Source organism: Lepeophtheirus salmonis, chromosome 9 (assembly GCF_016086655.4).
Source record: "Lepeophtheirus salmonis chromosome 9, UVic_Lsal_1.4, whole genome shotgun sequence".
NCBI classification, from domain to species: Eukaryota; Metazoa; Arthropoda; class Copepoda; order Siphonostomatoida; family Caligidae; genus Lepeophtheirus; species Lepeophtheirus salmonis.
In genome coordinates this window covers 30,660,379-30,680,358 of record NC_052139.2, presented here as the reverse complement: position 1 = coordinate 30,680,358, position 19,980 = coordinate 30,660,379, and the positions used below count along the sequence as shown (strand labels likewise).

The 19,980-nt window shown below is 34.2% G+C and overlaps 5 protein-coding genes across 6 annotated transcripts; 4 read left to right on the top strand and 1 right to left on the bottom strand.

Moving 5' to 3' along the window:
* Positions 1-6: 6 nt before the first annotated feature.
* LOC121123913 (uncharacterized) lies at positions 7-1,633 on the top strand. Its single transcript, XM_040718974.1, has 3 exons — positions 7-293; positions 364-656; positions 718-1,633. Exons 1-3 carry the CDS (start codon positions 7-9, stop codon positions 1,536-1,538), a joined length of 1,401 nt encoding a protein of 466 aa, XP_040574908.1. The 3' UTR covers positions 1,539-1,633.
* Positions 1,634-2,588: 955 nt separating this feature from the next.
* LOC121123917 (uncharacterized) lies at positions 2,589-3,863 on the top strand. Of its 2 annotated transcripts, none has more exons than XM_071890835.1 (2): positions 2,589-2,731; positions 3,039-3,863. In XM_071890835.1, exon 2 carries the CDS (start codon positions 3,071-3,073, stop codon positions 3,761-3,763), a length of 693 nt encoding a protein of 230 aa, XP_071746936.1. In that variant the 5' UTR covers positions 2,589-2,731; positions 3,039-3,070; the 3' UTR covers positions 3,764-3,863. The 2 variants fall into 2 exon arrangements, with proteins under 2 accessions (XP_071746936.1, XP_040574911.1); XM_040718977.2 differs by lacking the exon at positions 2,589-2,731 and adding an exon at positions 2,851-2,989.
* A 437-nt stretch (positions 3,864-4,300) lies between these two features.
* Positions 4,301-5,948, bottom strand: LOC121123915 (peptidyl-prolyl cis-trans isomerase FKBP4). The gene is made up of 2 exons (XM_040718975.2): positions 5,586-5,948; positions 4,301-5,464 (listed from the first exon to the last, which is right to left on the bottom strand). The coding sequence occupies exons 1-2, from the start codon at positions 5,771-5,773 to the stop codon at positions 4,366-4,368; spliced, it is 1,287 nt and encodes a 428-aa protein (XP_040574909.1). The 5' UTR covers positions 5,774-5,948; the 3' UTR covers positions 4,301-4,365.
* A 4,059-nt stretch (positions 5,949-10,007) lies between these two features.
* LOC121124066 (N-acetylglucosamine-6-phosphate deacetylase) lies at positions 10,008-11,380 on the top strand. The gene has a single exon (XM_040719181.2). The coding sequence runs from the start codon at positions 10,008-10,010 to the stop codon at positions 11,235-11,237; it is 1,230 nt and encodes a 409-aa protein (XP_040575115.1). The 3' UTR covers positions 11,238-11,380.
* A 55-nt stretch (positions 11,381-11,435) lies between these two features.
* LOC121124067 (trypsin epsilon) lies at positions 11,436-13,590 on the top strand. Its single transcript, XM_040719182.2, has 6 exons — positions 11,436-11,594; positions 11,670-11,726; positions 11,950-12,152; positions 12,209-12,294; positions 13,153-13,301; positions 13,369-13,590. Exons 1-6 carry the CDS (start codon positions 11,436-11,438, stop codon positions 13,516-13,518), a joined length of 804 nt encoding a protein of 267 aa, XP_040575116.1. The 3' UTR covers positions 13,519-13,590.
* Positions 13,591-19,980: the final 6,390 nt, after the last annotated feature.

The following is a 19,980-nucleotide window of genomic DNA, read 5'->3' as shown; positions in this document are numbered from 1 at the left end:
ATAAATATGAAAGGAAAAAAGAAAATGACGCCAACGGCCTTGGTGAATAAAACCTTAGATACTAAATCCGTGGAATTCCTTCTGGGCGAGTGTGGAAGACTTCGTGCGGATCTCATTGCTCTCACTAAGAATTGCCCACCACCACCTCCTCCTCCACGGTTCCCTAATGAAAGCTCAAGGATCCACGGTGTTGTTCAAAAACGATTTCGTGAGTTTGAAAATTCCACAAAGGAAGAAATACAGCGTCAAAAGAAAAAATCGCTAGATACTCGTATAATACGTCCACCCCATAGGTGAGTGGGATTGATGATCTAGTCTTTCATAAAATATATATATTATCTAATTCCTTCTTAAAATTACTAGAAAACCTCCCCAAGAAACGAAACCTAATAAGCCAATGTCCAGTCCCAAAATAAGAAATCCTAGTCATTTAAGTACAAAGCTCATCAAAGGAGTTAATATCTTTCCAAGCTTATCCGTTGAGAAATTACGCTCTTTCGAATTCATACAAGCTAGACCCAAATCCAATGTGGGGTACTATCATTTCATACATGCGGAAGATAATAGAGAGAGGGTGGGGGAAAGATCTCATCATCTCGTTGTTCAGAATACCGCGAACATCAATATATCTCCAGAGAAAATGAGGGAGAATGAAAGTAAAGAGTCGAAAAGTATTAAATATCCCCGTGTCTGTAATTATTGTTATTTTTCTATTAGGTCATGATGATGAGCTATCGAAAAGTGAAACTGAGCAACTAAAAGAAGAAAGTCTGAAATCCTCATCTGTAGAATGGCATAACTCTACTTTAAGAGATGTGGAGCAATCTGATGTAGAAGAAGCTGAGGGAAGTCCTCAGAATACTCTATCAGAGGATATTTCATATACTTTGGACTCCACGAAGAGCAAAGCCTTGTCAGAATACAATACCTCCCAAAAAAGTGAAACCTCATCACATACACTGGATTCCATAAAAAGGAGTAAAAACTTGAGTAAATTTCTTTTACATGCCGATAAATCTGTGATTGAGAGGCTTCCTCTGGATGAAAAAATGAAAATAATTCGACGTAATCTACATACATATGAAAAATCAGAATTGGAGGCGGAGGATGACAACTATTCTAAAGAGGGTGAAACGGAAGAGGAGCCCAACACGGACTCTTTATGTGAAGTACTACGCTACGCTCTATCAATGGGGGAAACCCGCTCCTTTTTATCCACGATTGAGGAACAGACAGAAAATGAAGTTTCTTTTCATAGTTTGTCCCGTCGATCACATGAGGTGGAACTGAGTAGGAGTGAGAGTTTAAGTGGAGGTGTCGTCAAATCCTTGCCTTCCTCTGGCTTATCTTTTTCGGATCTAAGATCTTACAAAAAAGCTGTCGTAAGTGATAAAGACTTGACACCAACAATGGCATTATCTGAAGGGCAATTTATTCAGGAAGGATCATGTAGTAAAGGATGTGAGGATCTAGAGACAGACATGGACGATGTGTCCTCGAGCGATACTTTTACAATCAGTGTTGGAGAGTGGAATTAAATTATTCTATAACATGGACATGGATTTATTCACGATTTAAAGTCTTTAAAAAATAATAATAGTGTACAAAAAGTCTAGTAAATGTTTTTCAGAAACGTAATTAGCATTTATTTTGCGGCAACTTAATTTTGGAAGCTTCTTGCACAATGTTAAACGATTCAAGAATGTCTCCTATTAATTCTTTTTTTCTCCAATATTCTTGTTTGTTGTCCTTTGGAAAGAACTCCAACGGAACCGTCCGGATGGTTCCAATCTGGGAGATCTATAATTGGATTTCCGCTTTCCTGAGGGTTTCTAGAGTATTGAAGCACCATTTCTCGATAGTCTCCTCCCATCTTTTTACGCATTGTGTGTTTACGAATCCATTTCTCTTTTCGGACTTCATTCTTCTTGTCATGACCCTCTTCATTGCCGTATAGCCTTTGTTTATAAGATATAGATCGAACAGAGAGGTGGATAATAGGTTGACAGAGCTGCCTTTGGATTCTTGAAGCCGAAGGTAACCACATGATGGTGTTTATATAATTGTCTCAATACTTGGGAATAATATTAGAATGCGAGCGAACTCAATTATTGTTATGCATTACGTCAGAGATATCTATTTTAACAATATTATTGCGTTATAGGTGCAACAAGACGAACGGCTCACAACCAATTTTACTCACAGAATACATTTATGCCTGGACGTCTACAGTTTCAAATGGAAGATGTACCATTCATAATAGATTAAAAATCAAGATTATGATTACTGATTCAAATGGAGATTTTTGTATAAGCTTCCTTACTCCTAGTTTGGACAAATCTTTATATTGAAAAGTAGGTTAGGATGAAGAGGTTGCGTTGTGTCATGAATGGACGTATGGAGGGATAATTCTGATTCATAACAAAATCATCAGAGCTAGAAATAAAATCCAGGCCTCCAGCTGCTGAGCTGAAAGCTAGAAAGGGAAACAAATAACCAAGGTGTCCTTCTATACTATCTGGAGTGCACAAGGCTCAGTCACTCAACTTAATAAAAAGGGATGCGTATTTTTTCTTCTTAAAATCTAAATAGCAAATGTTCGTACAATTATCTCTCTCTTGCTGTCAATTCATAAGCAGCATCCAAGAATTTAGATGAAGTAACATGCTACAACGAATGCCTCTTCCAACTGTACAACCTGATCCAAATGAGAAACAAAAGTGTTCTTTAAGTAAGTATTTAGACATGAGGCCTCCACATACATTCCTATTAATTTTTTCCTTGAAGCCCATCACAAATTAAAAAAATAGCTAAAATGAATTTTTTTTTCGAAAAGTAAAGTTAGGAGTCCTTTTGTTAAGCATGGAATAAAAAAAACGTACAGATCATGCACGAGGTTGAGTGAAGGAGTCTTGTTCCACTCCAGATATTAGTAGTGTTCACTAAAGTTACCCTTAATAATATCATTAGAGCAGGCCAAGGAATAGAAGTACATATTACTTTATTTATTAAATAAATTGCTTAACATTATTTATTAGTTATTCTCCATCTTTAATTTACTGGATCCAAAATGGGACTTAATGGGAATTCTAGTCATCCCAATCCATGGACCCCTCCCACAGAGTATGAAAGTTTTATGGGGTTTCATCATACGCCTAGAATATATAGGGGTTATCCCAAGGACATGAGTGTTGGGCCTCCATTGCCTTCTCGATGGGTTGATGGTGCCCTTGGTTATCGCTTGGTCATTGCTGCAAGAGATGGAACATGCATAGGTTTGATGGCTGCTGTTTGGGACCGCTATATCATTGCACGTCAGGCCACAGCTTCCAGCACTGCGGCACGAGCCTTGTACTTGACAGCACCTGCCATCGCAGCTTCCATTTCCTTCACTGCATCTAGAGAATTATTTACTCGTTTCTCCAAGGATCCATACAGTCCTTTCACGACTGCTGCTTCCTCTGCCGTCGCTGGATCCGTCCTTGGTATTGCATACAAGTCCATTCGACTCGGTGTATATGCATCTGGAGCTATCGCTTTATCTACCATCGCTACTATCTACCATGGGCGTTTGGGATATCATGGATTCGCTCCACCAGAACATGGACTCCAGAAAAGGCTCGACAATCCAATGTCCTTTTTTATTTGGAATGATAAGGATCCCTTCTACAGATTATTTCAAGGAAAGTCCACGAATGTGTTCTTCCCCAAGGAAGATGTTCCTAATTGGAAAAAGTTTGAAGAAGAAAAGCCAGAAGAGTGATTCATCTGGTACTGCTTGTATATTATTAATTACTTACTTTAAAATCCCCTTTTTTTTTAGTCAGAGAATAGTTGAAATAAACCATTCAGAGAGGAGTGAATATTCAAAGGGCTTTATTTTCAAATTTATAGATAAAAATGAAATTCAATTATAAATAATAGCTTGGGGCGTATTTGTTATTTAGAGGTGGTTTTAATATTCATTGGGGGGGGGGGAGCTAATCTTGGTGCTGTTGGTTAATATTAATTTATTCAACAGAATGTCCCACCTTTATGTTTAATTATAAATTTACACCATGTACTTAGGGTTATTGTCTATTTAATAATTAGGTGTTAGGGCAGGCACCATAAAATGAGGCTCAGAGAATTGACGTTTTATTATTCTCTATTCATTAAGAGACTATTAAGGTTAGTGTCAGAATTGGGAAACGTTTGAAGAGAAACTGGAATAGTGATCCATTCGTGAATACTTATTTTTAAAACCTTGCTCTCCTTGTTTGTTTTATTCTGAGAAAAATTGAAATAAGCATTCAAAGAGTGACAATTCAAAAGCCTTTATTTTCAAATGAATTTCAATTATTTTTAAAAACATAAAAAAAACATTTATTTCCAGTCCTCAATTTCTACGGGTTTGACTTTCTTTTGAGCCTCTACCTCTCTCCGTACATCATCAGCAGCAAACTTTTCAAACATATTTGCGTATAGGGCGGCTTCTTTCTTTTTTTGTTCATTAACTTTATTGGTGGCTTCGATGAGACGGTTCTTACCCGCTTTATTTTCGGGCTCTAATTCTACAACCATTTTGAAGTCTTTTTTGGCAAGTGCAGGATCGCTGAGTCCCATGAGTGCTTCGCCTCTACGGAAAAATGCTTTGGCAGAATCCTTGTTGGAAGAAATAAAGGTATCGCACCTATTCTTAGCCTCCAGCCATTCCTTCATCTTCAAATAACACATGATAATATTTAATTCTAGAGATTTTGATAGCTCTTCAAGTTCAGTATTTCCATCATCCTTCAACTCTGGAGAATCTGAAATATAACCCAGAGCTTTGATGTACAATTTACAGGCAATATCGAATTGAGTCTTCTTAAAATATTCCGTTCCTTTGACTTTGATGCATTTGGCAGTCTCAAAGTTCTCTTCAGGGGTACATTGCCATCGCTCTTTGGAGTGTTCCATGGAATTAAGGGTAATATCATACACTAAAACAGAGTTCGTAGGGACAGAATCAAAGCTTTTGTAGACTTGAGTAGCATATTTAAGTGTCTTCATCGTCACTTGAGCCTCTTCTTTGGGAACCATTTTTTTTATTGCAATCTCAAGTCCAATTGGTATATTATTTTCAAATCCAAACCCAAGAGAGAATTTGACGTTATCCCTCTGATCAAAAGGTTCTTTGGATCCTTCGACGCGGGCTGTAAATGAGATATCAACAATGGTTTCATCTTTAGGACTCTCATTATCATCCCCAACAGATTTGATCCGTTTAATAACGCATTTATCTTCACTCTCCGTCACATCTTCTCCTTCATAGTTGAATAGTTCCACTTCAAACACGAGAGTCGCACCAGGAGGTATTTTGGGGGGAGATCCCATGTCCCCATAGCCAAAGTCGCTTTGGATGGTAAACACAGATTTTTCTCCGATGTACATGCTCATGATTCCGATGTCCCATCCCTTAATAACCTGTCCCACACCAACTCTAGGAAAGAACAAAGAAATCCACGTTAATTAACCCGGGAAAAGTTTGGAACCATTTTTTATGAATATTTGACGAATAAAAAAATGCCAATGGAGCATATTCCTACAAATGTTAGATTTACTTGAACTTGAATTGATCTCCTCGATCCCGACTTGAATCAAATTTACTCCCATCTGAGTGAAGAGTCCCAGTATAGTGCACCGTGACCTCATCTCCCTTCCAAGGAGTTCCTTTAGCGGGATCTCCGGGAGTTAGTATCTTTTTAAGAACTTTACCACTCTTGTCTTGGGTTATGTCAATCTCCTCCATGATTGTCAAGGGTCTAAGAATCGTTTATGGGGACAGAGTTAAGTTCGGTAGTACTCTAATAATACTATTTTATCACGATATAGGAATCGGCTTTTTTTTACTTCTAGAAAATTCTAGTTTTACAGTCCACACGGAGGAAATTATGTTTGTTTTTGACCAATGAGAACTCAATGACGTCATCAAAATATGTTTTTAATCAATAGTAATGCGCCCGAGTATGAGGCAAACGAAGCGCACGCGTAAAAGGATTGAACTTAATGGCATATTGTGGTTCAATAAAACAGGGGAGACCGGTATTATTTACATAATTATCTACATATTGTTTGAACCTATTATTCGTAAAGTTGTTTAAGGATATATTTACCAATAAACAAAATCGAACAACCCAATCATTAATCAAATTCAGGAATTTACCCTGACGGATTCACTAAATTCCTCAATAAAATCATGCCATACAATTAGTTACATACTTAAATACCTCTTAATATTTGAGTATACAAATAATTTTTACAATATTCAAATGATCATTATGCATTTTTCTGATGAATCAAAGTTTGAAATTGTGAGGGCTTAAACAAAACTATATTTTTATTTTAATCAGTAGCGTCTGCAGGATTATATTTTGGAAGGGGCTTGGTTTTTGTAATATATATATATATTTTTAATTGTCAATTAACATTTTTTATAATTTTTGGAAAATCCATAGCCTTTCTCAAAAAATGTATTTTTTTCCTAAAAAAGTTATTCGATCAAATTTTTATTCTTTTACATTTGGCCTAAATTTGAAATAGTATATTATTTAATAGTTTTATTTTATGAATCCATTTGCCCTGAAATTTAATTTAATAGGTTATATGGCAAAATAAAATATCTCGAGTGGCAATGCGGTTCATTATATTAAAAGGTTAGACATCTCTGGAGTAAAAAAACTGATCATTTACTCATTAATACAACTATGTAACATAAGTTCAAAAGGTCATTTGTCATATTTTTCTCGAGAAAAAAAATTATTTATTAGGTTTAAATAGTTAAATATGTACCTATATAAAAAAATAAGGCCTGTTAAATTCACAAATCACAGTATTCATTACATTAATCGAGCCTATCACATCCCTCTTTTTTAGATATAGGTATAGATTTGACTATTTAAATCTAATGAATATGGTTTTTTTCCATAAAAATGTTACATACGACTGGTAACTGGAACTGACAAATTACTACAACGACATGACTTATCCCATTCTAACAATTTATCCGATCTTCATGTCTATTTGTAGCGAGCGAGCTTGATTCTACGCTTACAAGTTTCTAGTATTATTAATGGCATGGGTTAGCTGTTATGAAATTTCATTGGATCATCTAATATCACCTGTGACAAGGGAGTGATGGGAGACGGAAATAAGCAAGGACATTGTCAAGAATAATTAGGAGGTTGATCATTAATTATAATTACTCTCAGAGTCCAACAAGAACTTATACTGTTGTACTAGTTACTACTTGATACTTCGATGTTATGTCTTCAGGAATTGAATACTAATCATGACAGCTTTGGAAAAGAAAAAAGTATGATCTGATTGCCAACTGGAAAAATCCGCTCCCGCTTTTTAGAAATTATTTTATACACCTTTTGTTATTACACAGTTTAACTTCTCACTAGGAAGTTGCAGGAACAGTAGATAAATATCAAAAACACAACTTAACATTCAAAATTAGTCCAAAATATTGTTTCAAATAAAAAATTAAATAATCTCCGTGGAAGTTGGTAAGTATAATTTGAAAAAAAGAACCAACTACCATTTTTAAATAAGACTGAAATGAAAATTGTTTAATAATTAATTCCTATATCAAGCCATTCTATAAATTATAAATGAAAGTTTAATATTTTTGAGGGGCAAAGTAGGAGAGATGAATTAATTTTGGATGAGTATTTAATACTTACTCACTCATCCTGGAATTACCAGGGATTCAAAAATGAGACATGAGCGTTGTTTACTTATATTAGCTTTGTAAACAAAGGAATAGAGATTGACGCCACCTTGTGACAAAATAATGCAACTCTTTGAATGATGTTATTCTTGAGTATACTGTGTGCATAAGGAAATGGTGTCGTTTTTGATAGTAAAGTTTAATCGTCTTCATCAAGAACAACAACATTTGAATAGTACAGGGGCATCCGCATAATTATATTGACGTAGGGGGAGGGGGGGGGGCTACAGCCCTCCAGTGGACGTCCCTGTAGTATAGGAGTATTTCTAAATTCCTATAATTACAACCAAGAACTATTTCTAACGTAGTCATTAAGACATATTATTCCCCTCCTCCTGAGCGAGACCTTCAGGAAATCAACATTACAGTTGTGGAATTTCCAGGCCTTCTCTTCACGAAGCCTCTTATTCCATAGTCCAGTAGTGAGAAGTCCGGTGATGAAGGAGACCACAAATTTGAAGCCCAAAAATTGTTGAGGTTTTCCTTGCATCAAGCTTGAGTATGGTCAGATACTTAGTCTTATTGCCAACAGTAATCCACTTCGGGGTAGTTGGCATCCAACAAGGGCTTCACAACTTCCCTTACAGAGTGATGGGCGTAGAGAAGAAGTTTTGCAGTTCGTTGCCTTTTTATCTCCATTTTCGTTGTTTGCTGACATATCGCAATACGTTGAAATGAAAGCTGATAAATTTCCAAACAATTTATTTTTAATAACCCAAAACCAATTACAAGTAATATTGACTTTATGGAGCTTTAATTGGCGCAGTACGTTTTATTTATGCACACTGTAAAATATAGCTCTTGTTAGCATACGATATTTTTTTAAACATCTAATTTAAATAAGGCACAGACTGTCACATCACGTTATGGATAGTATATTTTTTAGTTTGCTCATACCCTATTGGTTTCCCAGGACAATTTCCTGGGGTATTAAAAATCCTAGTGACTCCAACCCCTTCCCTATGGATGACCCTGACTATTGTACCTAATTAAATATAACTCAATGTTTCATTGGTGACGACTCAATGCACCAATTTTATTTATGTTTAAACTAGTATATGACGTCATAGAAATTAAGCGTACATAAATTTAAGTCGAGTTGGTTCAATTGGACCCTAGATTTTGTCAACATTTCAACAGGCTCATTAATAAAAAAATATCAATTGGTTGTGGATGATGGACTCTTTTACAAAAATATTATCAAAGTAATTTATTATTTAAATTCGCTCAAATATAAATCTATTTTAAAGTCATATGATGTTCCGAGTTTGGTTTAGTTTGATTAATAAAAATTGTAATGACTTAGAATATTTTTACTTGACGTCACAATTTTGATGTTGTCCATTTTAACAATGAAACCCCAGTTTTCCTTAATATTAAGGAACCAATCTATTGCAAAATAGGAACCACAAATAAATGGACTTAAATCTTACTGTTGATAAAATAATTTATTACTTAATTGCCTTGTATGTGATCCTAACATGTATTAGAAATAAGATATGGCATCGTTATACAATATTATTATTTACATGTTACTGATAAAAATTAACTATTGTAATGAAAAGAGTAAGATATTTTTCTCGTCTCTAATTTAACAAAAAAAACCTTAGTATTTTTAGGGATTTTTAGTACACAATACGTGAATTATATTCAAATATCCCTATTTACCATTGGCATAGAGTAGTAGGTATTCAATGAAAATATTACGTCTGTCTTTATTCTTAAAGCCATTTGATGGAGTTTTATTAATGTTTATTTGAATTTTGTTCATTTTATGTTGTAATAATAGTATCAACTTTGAGCCTTTAGAAATGGTGTCTTCCTCAATTATGATGCAATTTATGACTTCTGTCAAAACGTTCTATTATGAATCATTAAATATATTTTTTGACCCAAGAGTTTATGATGTTATGGTTTGACTTCATATCTCCGTCTCCCCTACGTACAAACAATTTGTAATTTTGAGGAGAAGGCACGTGGCTGAAGAGGATTTCTCTCTCTTTTTTTCTTAGATAAATTGCATGAAATTTTAAATGATTGGGTGAGCATTGAATTTAGGGGTTATGGTGGGAAATTTAATATTTATTTTAGCAATCCTTTATTTATTACGTATTTGTTAAATATAATTAATCTCTCTACTTCATTATTATATCTTATCTTACTCTTTCTTCCTAAAAATAAAGCAATACTTCCTCTAAAGACAGACCCAATAACGATTAGTTGAAAGCTTTCTCTTCAGTAGGATATTATGATGAGTGTGGATGACAAATTGATTCGTTTTTATAATTGCTATCTCTTGAGGGATCATTCACTTGTCCTCGATGATTTTTGGATTAAAAATGGTATAATATTGGATTCTAAAGAGTTATTTTATGGTGAAAAAGTATGCCCGGATCTATCTATTGACTGCGAGGGTGACATAATATCCCCAGGTCTAATAGATTTACAAATAAATGGTGGATTTGGTATCGACTTTTCTACTGATATCAGGGATGCAAAAAGTGCAATCTCCTGCTTGAGTAAAGTCACTACTCAACTCTACCGTTTTGGAGTTACTTCCTATTGTCCCACTGTTGTCACTTCCCCAGAATCCTCCTATAAAGAAATCGTGCCTTTCATTAACAGGGAAGGTTCTATCCTAGGCTTACACTTGGAAGGGCCTTTTATATCATCGGTCAAAAAGGGAGCGCATCCACCTCAGTATATTCAATCATTATCTTCCTTTGACGACATTTTGAATGTGTATGGAAATAATTTAGAGTCTGTTCGGATTATTACTTTAGCACCTGAGATTTTACCTCCAGACAATCTATTCGACCTGATTAAGAAACTAACTCAAAAAGGGATCGTTGTTTCTCTGGGACACTCTGTCTCAGATATTAGTACTGCAGAAAAAGCAGTGGATGCAGGAGCGTCCATGGTCACTCATCTCTTTAATGCCATGTCTGCCTTCCATCATCGCTCCGATCCTGGATTAATTGGACTTTTAACATATCCAAGAGATAAAAAAAAAATATTTTTTGGCCTTATTTCTGACGGAATTCATTCTAACAATGCAGCTCTACGACTTGCCTATAAAACAAACTTTGAGGGTTTATGTCTTGTGACAGATGCAATAGGTGCTTTGGGTTTATCTAATGGTCAGTATAAATTAGGGCAATTAGATATCGAGGTTCGGGGGAATAGAGCTCTTGTCAAGGATACAAAAGATACTCTCTGTGGCGCTATGACGGATTTACTTCAAGCCGTTTCCATTTTTAGAAAAGGGTCTCGATGCAGTGAAGTAGAAGCATTGGAAGCTGTTACGCTTCATCCTGCTCAAGCATTAGGAATTGAGTATCAAAAGGGCACCTTAGACTATGGTACAGATGCAGACTTTATCATTTTAAGAAGAAATGAAAGGAAGAATGGATATTACGATTTGATGTCGACATGGGTAAAAGGAGTCAAAGTGTATTCCAACTCTGGAAAATGTTAGTGTTTGTAAATTGTATATATTTATCTATGTAATCTTATGTTTTTCATACTTATTTAATGATATACCGATAAAATGATATGCATTATATAGATATCTTATCTGGACACCTATAAAAGATAATACAGATATTTATAGTATATAAATGTTGAACTACTACCTTTTAACATCAATTGTTTAATCAATCCGCTCGTAGAAATTATGAAGCCTCATTTTATATATCTTACATTGTTGCTTTTTTATGGAAGTTTCTCAGTCTTTGTGGCATCACATAAAAGTCTTCCTTATTTCAAAAATCAACACTCAAGGATAATTGGGGGCCAAGAAGTAGAGGATGATTCCACAGAATATCCATATCAAGTATCAAAAACTATTTATAAGAATATGTTGCTCATGAATCACTAATTGCTTCTTTCTGATAATATTTGTGGGTAGGTCTCATTTCAATCCAAGTTAGGGGATCATATTTGCGGTGGTGCCATCCTGGATGAGGTAAGGAATCATATCACTGAGTAGGTACAAATGCTGACTCCCTAAATATCGAAGCATTTTCATATAAAGGATAAGAATATTAAATTTCCTTTGGAAGGGATTTTAGTTATTCATATTTAAGAAATATCTAAGAAAGTATTTCATAATTAATAGAAAACTAGACAAACTTCCCCCTCAAACCCATAAAATAGAAAATATTATAACGCTCATGATTTATTTTCAGAGAATTATTATCTTAGCAGCACATTGCTTGGTCGGAGTTAAACCAGTGAATACAAAGATTGTTGCTGGAGTTACTAATTTAAAATATACTATTGCCCAAACAATGGAAATTGAGAAGTTTGTGCCACATGATAAGTTTTATTATGACACCGCCAGCAATGATATTGCCCTTCTTCATTTAAAGGAGCCACTTAGTTTCAACGAGTACGTACTACAATTATCAACGAAGATCATGAATGTGCCTAATTTTTTGATTACAGGCATGTAAAAAAGGTTGAGCTATATGATGTGACTTCGCCAATGGAAGCTACATTCACGGGATGGGGAAGTACGTCCTTTCCACAGAGTGAGTACTTTTGAGTTATAGCTAGGGACCTGAATCGTCCTGGGACTCACTTTCTAATCAGTCTCCCCTGATTTCAGTCTTTTTTTTCCCCCGTCCAATCTTTTTCACCATTCAACGGTATCGATACGTCGTCGGTCCTACCTATATTTATATTTTTATCACTCCTAGCTAGGATTTAATAATATAAAAATGCAAAAAAAAATTATCAATAGCTAGAAGCTATAATAATAAGTTCTAACCACATGCCTCCTAGTTTAATTAAAAAATAAATCTCTCTCTTTCTGGTGACGTGAATCGGACGAGTATTTCGTATTAATACTAAATAAATTTAAAAAGTACAAATTTATTGTGACTCGATATTTCTTAAGCGACCTTTTACTAAATAAAACGCCAAAAGTAAGTTTTTAAATTTATCAAAGGATCAAAGTGACAGGTACACATTCTAGCTTCATCAGTATTAAATTCGTCTTGTCTCCGACAACCCGGGATTCTTTCAAGGTCTTAAGGTAATCGGTAGTATGAAAATCCTCTTGGATTTTTACAAGTAGCCACTGCACAAAATCTTGTAGTTTTAGTTACATAATTAAATGAAATTTATATGAAAAATAAAATATATTATTTAGTAAGATGTGTTACGTCTATGTCTTAATATTTATGAAATTTAAAAACTTGCGTTTGGCTTTATATTTAGTGAAATATCGAGCAATCAAAATTTTGCCTTAAAAAATGTATAAACAGGTAGGTTTATTTGAAATAAAATGTAAATGTTCAAATACGGAAGAATGAAAGGGCCCACAAATTTAGACTCACGCTAAAATGGTCCCTATTTAAAGTACTCTTATATCTTATTTTATATAGTTGACGAGATCTCTAATAATTTAAACAAACTGGAAGGAAAGATTGTTGATTCTTCCATATGCAAAAGCGCTTATGAAGAGCTACAATTTGGCTTTACCATCACAGACAAACAATTATGCTTCGGAGGAAATGGACATGGTTTTTGTTCCGTGGGGACTTAATATTTAAATAATCTGTTTCATAATGATAAATAGCCGGGTTTATTTTTATTTTTAGGGAGACTCAGGTGGACCTTTGATTTGTAATGGTAAAGGTTTGTGTGGGATTGCTTCTTGGGGATATGAATGTGGATTAGATAAGTACCCTGGTGTCTTTACAAATGTGGGTAAATACATTGATTGGATTAAAGAAAATTCCAAAGAATGAGCAAATCCTTCTTCTGGAAAAGTTATATTTAAAATTTGTAAACTGAGGAATAAAATTTGAGGGTAAAAACTACTTCTACACTCTGAAATTTATTAAATAATAATAAAAGAAACGCTCAATGCCTGGTTGAGTTATCCTAACCGGCTCGGATTTTCTAAAGTTTAATAAACAAAAATCATTAATTTATATTGATACCTGCTTGAATCATTGTTTTAAAGTACATTATTTAAACCCTCTTAGGATATGTATTGTTGCAATTTTTGGAGGGGCGTGCATACTCAATAGTTTATAACTTTTATTTGATAAAAGAGACATATATTGTATCCAATATTTCCTTTAACCTTATAACGTCCGCTAAGATAATGAAGGGGCGAATTTTCCTTGTTTTTGGTTAGAAATGGTTACCAATTGAATTATTTAAGAAAAGCTTTTTCTTGTGCTAGAATAGCTTAGTGATTATCTGACAAGTAAATCAGAGTTTCAAGGGTATATTGAGCGTGTTTGAGTACAAGTACGAACAGAAAACAACATTTACAACCCTTTGGGAACATATGTTGTAAATTTTTACCAGTGTTTCATAAGATATGACCTGAAGGCGTGTAAAATTAAGAAACAGAAAATGAAGGTGGTAGACATGATAGTTTTAGAATGTTTAGAAGGAGGAGATCAGCTTCGCTCCAAAGAGATAAAATACAAGAAATAGTTGACAACAACATTTGAATTGTAATAAGTATATTAAAAACAAATCAAATATATTTATTTTTTAGAATATTCATGGTCATATAATAGTTTATTACCAAGGTTATACAAGTGTGCGCATCTAAAACTGAACACTCCTTTAAATTTTACGCATATTTGTGATTTTATTGAGTAGAAACCGGTTTATACTTCGAGGCAAGGGGCTTGACTAGACCTATAAACAAAACTCCAGCAAAATCTAAATAGCAACAGGTAAACAACAGCTGATAATATGGAGTCGTCGATTCGCAATTTTGGAACTTTCCGCGAGGGAAAATCTCCCACGGAAATTGCCAAGGTTCTGAACTGCAGCTGCGCCACTGTTTAGAGCGTGGTAGCCAAAGGGACTCCTGAGGTGACCCTAAGATCTAAGTCAAGGCTTCAAAGGTCGGACTCAATGGTTGCTGCCGTGAAAAAGTCTGTCGAGGAGAAGGGATGTAAAGTCACCGTCAGCAGCCTCTCCAGGGAGTTCAACGTCAGCACAAAGACAATGGACCGGCTAGTTAAGAAAGATATTGACCTTAAGGTCTACAGGAGAACCCCTAGTTAAGTCCTCAAGGCTGTAGACAGGGAAAAATGCCTTGTAAGGTCGAAGATTCGTCTCAACAAGCTTAAGAAAAAGCCAGCCGATGTTGTCGTTTTGTTCAGTGATGAAACATCCTTCAGCCTAGGCGAGATGGTGGCCAGTGGATTTTATCTGGATGAGTCTCTCAGTGCCAGGGATGATGACGTGGTGCATGTGGGTAAGGAACGGCACTTATCCAACCTCCAAGTCCTGGCTGTTTTGCGCCCCACGGTCAGAAATCTTCTTGGAGGACCACGAGAGGCTTAACTCCGAGACGTACTGCCAATACTTGAAGGACAAAGTGTTCTCTTGGGCTAGGGTTACTTACAGGAACATGTGGTGATGGTAGCAGGACGGTGCTAGCTGGCACACTAGTAACTTTACCCAAGAGTTCCTTCAGATCGAGACTACAGCCTTCTTCGATCGGAGTTCTTGACCGCCTCACTCACCTGATTGTTCGCCGCTTGACAGTGTTTGGGCGTTTAAATGGGATGCTGTCAGGAGTCCAATACAAGTCCAAGGACTAGTTGAAGTCTGCCCTCAAGAATGCCTGGGCCAACCTTGACCAGAGTTTCATCGCCAAGTAGTGCAGCAAGTTCCGGTCCAGGCTGGAGTTGGTAGTGGAGAACATGGGTGTAAAACTGATGTTTGACTTCCCCCAAGCTTTCAGTATTGACGTCATATGGTTGCGTTTTTTGTAAAAAATTGTTTTTTTTACCCAGCAGTTGCTACAATACATCAGATTGAAAATTCTAGCAAGCCTGATTACATGAATGTCTAATCTTGGCTTTTTATTAACCTTGAATTTACACAGTTATTTGTTGAAGGTCTTGGACCGACAACCCTCACAGAATTTGGTAACAAGATCTCGGATCTTTTGTGCAAATATTTGTTGAAGATATTGGACCGACAACGCTCGCCTTTGGCAGAATTTATCAACAAGATATCAGATCTTTTACATAGTAATTTTTTGAAGGTCTCAGACCAACAACTTTTACCTTTGTCGTAATTCCGTAACAAGATCTCGGACCGACAACCATCGCCTTAGGAGGATTTAAGCGGCAAGATCTCGTATCTTTTGCGTTTTCTCCTCAGGAATAGTAATAGTATGGACACATAGTTTCATAGCAACCCTAGATAAATAAGTTGCGTCCTTGGAATCCGATAACTCTTATTCAAACTGACTTGAACCCAAGGAGGATGTATAACATCAATTCTAAACACGAGGAGAGTGAGGCATCCACAAAAGCAGTGGCATGCAAAACTAAGTAATCTAAATTGATGCTACAACTTATCTTAAGTTGTGACCTAAAAAATATATCTAACTATTTGTTTCGAAAGCTTGGTAAAAATTATCGGTGCTGAAGTCAGACCAAAACACAATGCACTAAATTGGTAAATATATATATCAAATAGGTCTAAAGAGCAAATTTATTAAAGGCCTTGCGATTTATTGTTACTCTCCTCCGAGAGTAGCCTTCTTAGGAACAGAGAATATTCCAGAAATTAAGGAAGGAATGAAAAAAACATTTTTGCAACTTGTTTATTCATTTCTTGTTTACCCTCAGTGCATAAAGGAAGATTTCTTCCTACATAAGAAAAAGAAAGTTCTTTAGATAAAAATTGTGGTTTATAAACATATTCAAAAATATTAAGTATAGATTTACTTTTAACTAAAATTGCCCACTTATGTAAACATAGTCCTAGCCTCTGTGGGTGGTTGGAAAAGTTATCAGACGGGAAGTTAAACCCCAAATCTAAAAGTATTTGGATTACTTTATCTCAAGTCTCAAATCAAAAATATTCCAAAATGAGGAATAACTATAAATAATAAACTAATAATAAAGGAGGTATACGTCTGTATCCTTCTCTTGAAGGCCTTTTTGTATCTAATAGAGGTTCCATAAAATTAATAATACAATTCTTAGCCGGACTGTTGACCCTAAGGAAGGGTTATTGTTCGAAGGCATGTTAGCCGTTCTCTACCCAAAAGGTATCTTTCGGTGCCCTGAACCCTTCCATATCGCATTAGACAATGATCCGTCATTCTGAACATTGTCCAACATCATCTGGATTGATTGATTAAGAACCAAATTTGAGATGGCTTGGACCCAGTGATTCCTCCTCCAGGATTGATGTTTTCACGGGCTATTTTAATGCAGAGACTAAAAGTATCTTTCAAGCATCCTTAAAGAGATTTTCCATTCTTTTCAGGCATTGCACGGAGTAAAAACATACCCTTCCATAGAAGGAGACACTGTAATTATTCCATTCCTTTAATCACATGTCCATGGGCTCCAAGAATCTTAGTTTCCCTCCTTCCTTGTTACTTCATCCAAAAGATTGGCAGAGGTAAGGATCGGAATTAAATTTATACAAATATCACTTATCTCCTCATAGGCCCCCTTAATGGGTCTAGAAGTCAATCTAAAATTCTGGTGTATGTCATTTAGAGAAGTTCATTGTGGTAGTACCTCCAAGCACTTATTTGCCGAATGAACCATCGAAGTAGCCAGTTGTAAATTAACAGACTCTGTTAGTTTATAAAATTCATCCATATAGGATAAAAAGCTAGCGTTAGATTTTGAGTGGGTCGTCCCGTGCGTGGCCAACGTCTCCACTGAAGATGATAGGAAGTCGCTAATCCAGCATGTATAGAAGGACGATAGCTTGTTCTGCATAGTTATTTCAATTGATTTTTCACTCATTTTTTTAAACTTTAGTTTAAGTATTTATATTTATATAAGTATGTTACAAAAGAAGGATTGCTATAGAAATTTTTCTCCTCCATCTACTAAGTTGCTCGAACAGTAGATCCATAAGAAGTTTTGTGACTCATAAAATATCATAAATATGTACATCTTTTAAATCATAAATTAAATGAGCTTTTACTAAAGGACACTACAAAGAAATTTAATGAAAAAAAATTAAGAAAAATTAGGGTTTAAACTATATTGGCATTACAAAAATTAAAGAAAAAGTCGAAATATATACCATCATTTAATAACTTGAAACTATCTCCGAATTGGCTTCGACGTCTTAGCCTAAAAATTTATTTTTTAAGCATACGAAAGCTTGAGCATTTTTATACGCTATGAAATAAAATCTACTTTGCTTGCCGAGCAATTTCCTTGTTGCCTAACCTTGTTGTAGTACATAACATGTATGGGTAGGTACCCTTTATTATAAATGCAAGGAATAATAACTTCTACAGGTTTTGTTTGATCTGACTTGAATTGAACTGCAAAAATATCAGATTTCCCCCAAAAATAAAAAAATCAAATTCATAAATTAAATTTGTGCCAAGTCATTTTGCTTCGAATTAATAAAATATGGCTGTGCCTTCCAAAGAGAGTATCTGTTAAACTGTCCAAAACTTGTTTTCAAGTTGTTCAAAGATATATGATATGGCTAATTACAATGGATTTTGCTTCCCAGTTTAAGATATTACCATTTACTCCAGGATTGTATGCTTTTGATTAAAAATACTACGTACTCCAAACGGCAAAGATATTAAGTATATCGTCGTCTGTGCCTCCTTCCTCCCAAGATTTGAGGTATAATTTTACCTTTACAGAAAATTTTAATAATAATGAAATTCCTACTATGTGTCAAAGGGATATAATCTAACATTTGTAACACCTCCTATTTAATTTAAAATGTTTACTTTTTTAAATTATATCATTTCATTTATATCTATCTTAAATTATATTACAAGTGAAATATAAACTTTACTCAATTAATTGACATTATTAAAGTTATTTTTCCATGGGATATTTAAATTTAGTAATAGAGTTAACAAACATGTATGAATACTGCCTAATGGAGAATTTTCCCTTTCCCCTGGCTATATTATACAAGTGGACATGAGTAGTGTATATTTTATGTCTTAATTGATAATGATTCATAAGTTAGCAATTAATTTCGCACCATTAAACCTAATTATAATATGAGTGATCATATTTATTAAATAGTTGACATCCACGCTTTAGAATTACAAAATTATACCTTGTAAACTATTAGAAAACATAAGTATGGAATGATATATTTTTATTATGACAATATCATTGAAGTTTAACGACCCTTTAGTTATAAAACTAAGTTGACCTATGTTGATAAATTCTCAATAAGTATTACTTATTCACATCAGTTTGTAGGGCTATTCTTGGACTATAAAAAAAATATACATAAATTTAAAACAAAACAAAACTAAAAATTCAAATAAATTAATGTTTGATTTATTATTAATAGCAACTACATATATTATTTTATATGATAAATATGTACTAAAAAATTCATATATTTGCATCCCAACAAAAATAACAATAAAAAAAGTTAATTGTAGAACTTCGTCTTAGACAGTTTAATTCCTTCATCTGAAATATCATACCTCAAATTGACACTATTTCCTTTAAATTTTAATCTGACAATGGATCTAAGTAAATAAATAATTCATAATATATGTAAATTTAATATTTATTTTCTGTCATATTCATTACTTAATATTATTTTCCTTTGCCTATTTGTTATTTAAAAAAATAATATTATATTAAATTTAACAAAAATTAATAAAATTTTGGGTTAATAGATCTTATGGATTATTAAAAGAAAATTAAGCTGCAATTTTCCATGTATTTATAATTTAAATGGAACTAGCCTGCGCCTTATCTCAATATTCTAAACTTCCTTCTTATCAAACAATATTGTCATTCACAATATGTGAGTAATTAAGAAAAAATTGTTAGTATTTTTTAACTTAGTAAGAAATGACGTAGAATATTTAGATGAAGAAAAAAAAAAATGAACAGACTGATGTGAAGGGATAAATGATATTTGTTGAAAATTCCAATTCGAAATGTCAAAGTAATTCCCCAGAAATAGTTTTCAAATCGAAAATTATTAAAAAATTCGTTCCATAAGAAAAAAGAAACATATTTAGATAATACCTATGTACAATTATTTCATCAAGAAATGATCAGTTGTATTTCGTTCAAATAAGTCCTAATCAGGATCTTTTAAGATATTTTTTCCTACAATATTTACAAGTTCCACATTTTTTAATATCCTTCTTCAAATATTGACATTGCAAATCACACCCTTTGCATGAAAAATACATTTGTTCCCCATCTGATTTAAGGACATCATTTGGATATTCATGC

What these genes read in the sequence shown, in the direction of transcription:
- LOC121123913 (XM_040718974.1), top strand. Translation starts at nt 7, where the DNA reads ATGAAAGGAAAAAAGAAAATGACGCCAACGGCCTTGGTGAATAAAACC. An exon ending in ATAATACGTCCACCCCATAG is followed by an intron (nt 294 to 363) that starts GTGAGTGGGATT and finishes TAAAATTACTAG; the next exon opens with AAAACCTCCCCAAGAAACGA. An exon ending in GAAAATGAGGGAGAATGAAA is followed by an intron (nt 657 to 717) that starts GTAAAGAGTCGA and finishes TTTTTCTATTAG; the next exon opens with GTCATGATGATGAGCTATCG.
- LOC121123917 (XM_071890835.1), top strand. Translation starts at nt 3,071, where the DNA reads ATGGGACTTAATGGGAATTCTAGTCATCCCAATCCATGGACCCCTCCC.
- LOC121123915 (XM_040718975.2), bottom strand. Translation starts at nt 5,773, where the DNA reads ATGGAGGAGATTGACATAACCCAAGACAAGAGTGGTAAAGTTCTTAAA. An exon ending in GGAGATCAATTCAAGTTCAA is followed by an intron (nt 5,465 to 5,585) that starts GTAAATCTAACA and finishes GTTCTTTCCTAG; the next exon opens with AGTTGGTGTGGGACAGGTTA.
- LOC121124066 (XM_040719181.2), top strand. Translation starts at nt 10,008, where the DNA reads ATGATGAGTGTGGATGACAAATTGATTCGTTTTTATAATTGCTATCTC.
- LOC121124067 (XM_040719182.2), top strand. Translation starts at nt 11,436, where the DNA reads ATGAAGCCTCATTTTATATATCTTACATTGTTGCTTTTTTATGGAAGT. An exon ending in CCACAGAATATCCATATCAA is followed by an intron (nt 11,595 to 11,669) that starts GTATCAAAAACT and finishes ATTTGTGGGTAG; the next exon opens with GTCTCATTTCAATCCAAGTT. An exon ending in GAGCCACTTAGTTTCAACGA is followed by an intron (nt 12,153 to 12,208) that starts GTACGTACTACA and finishes TTTTGATTACAG; the next exon opens with GCATGTAAAAAAGGTTGAGC.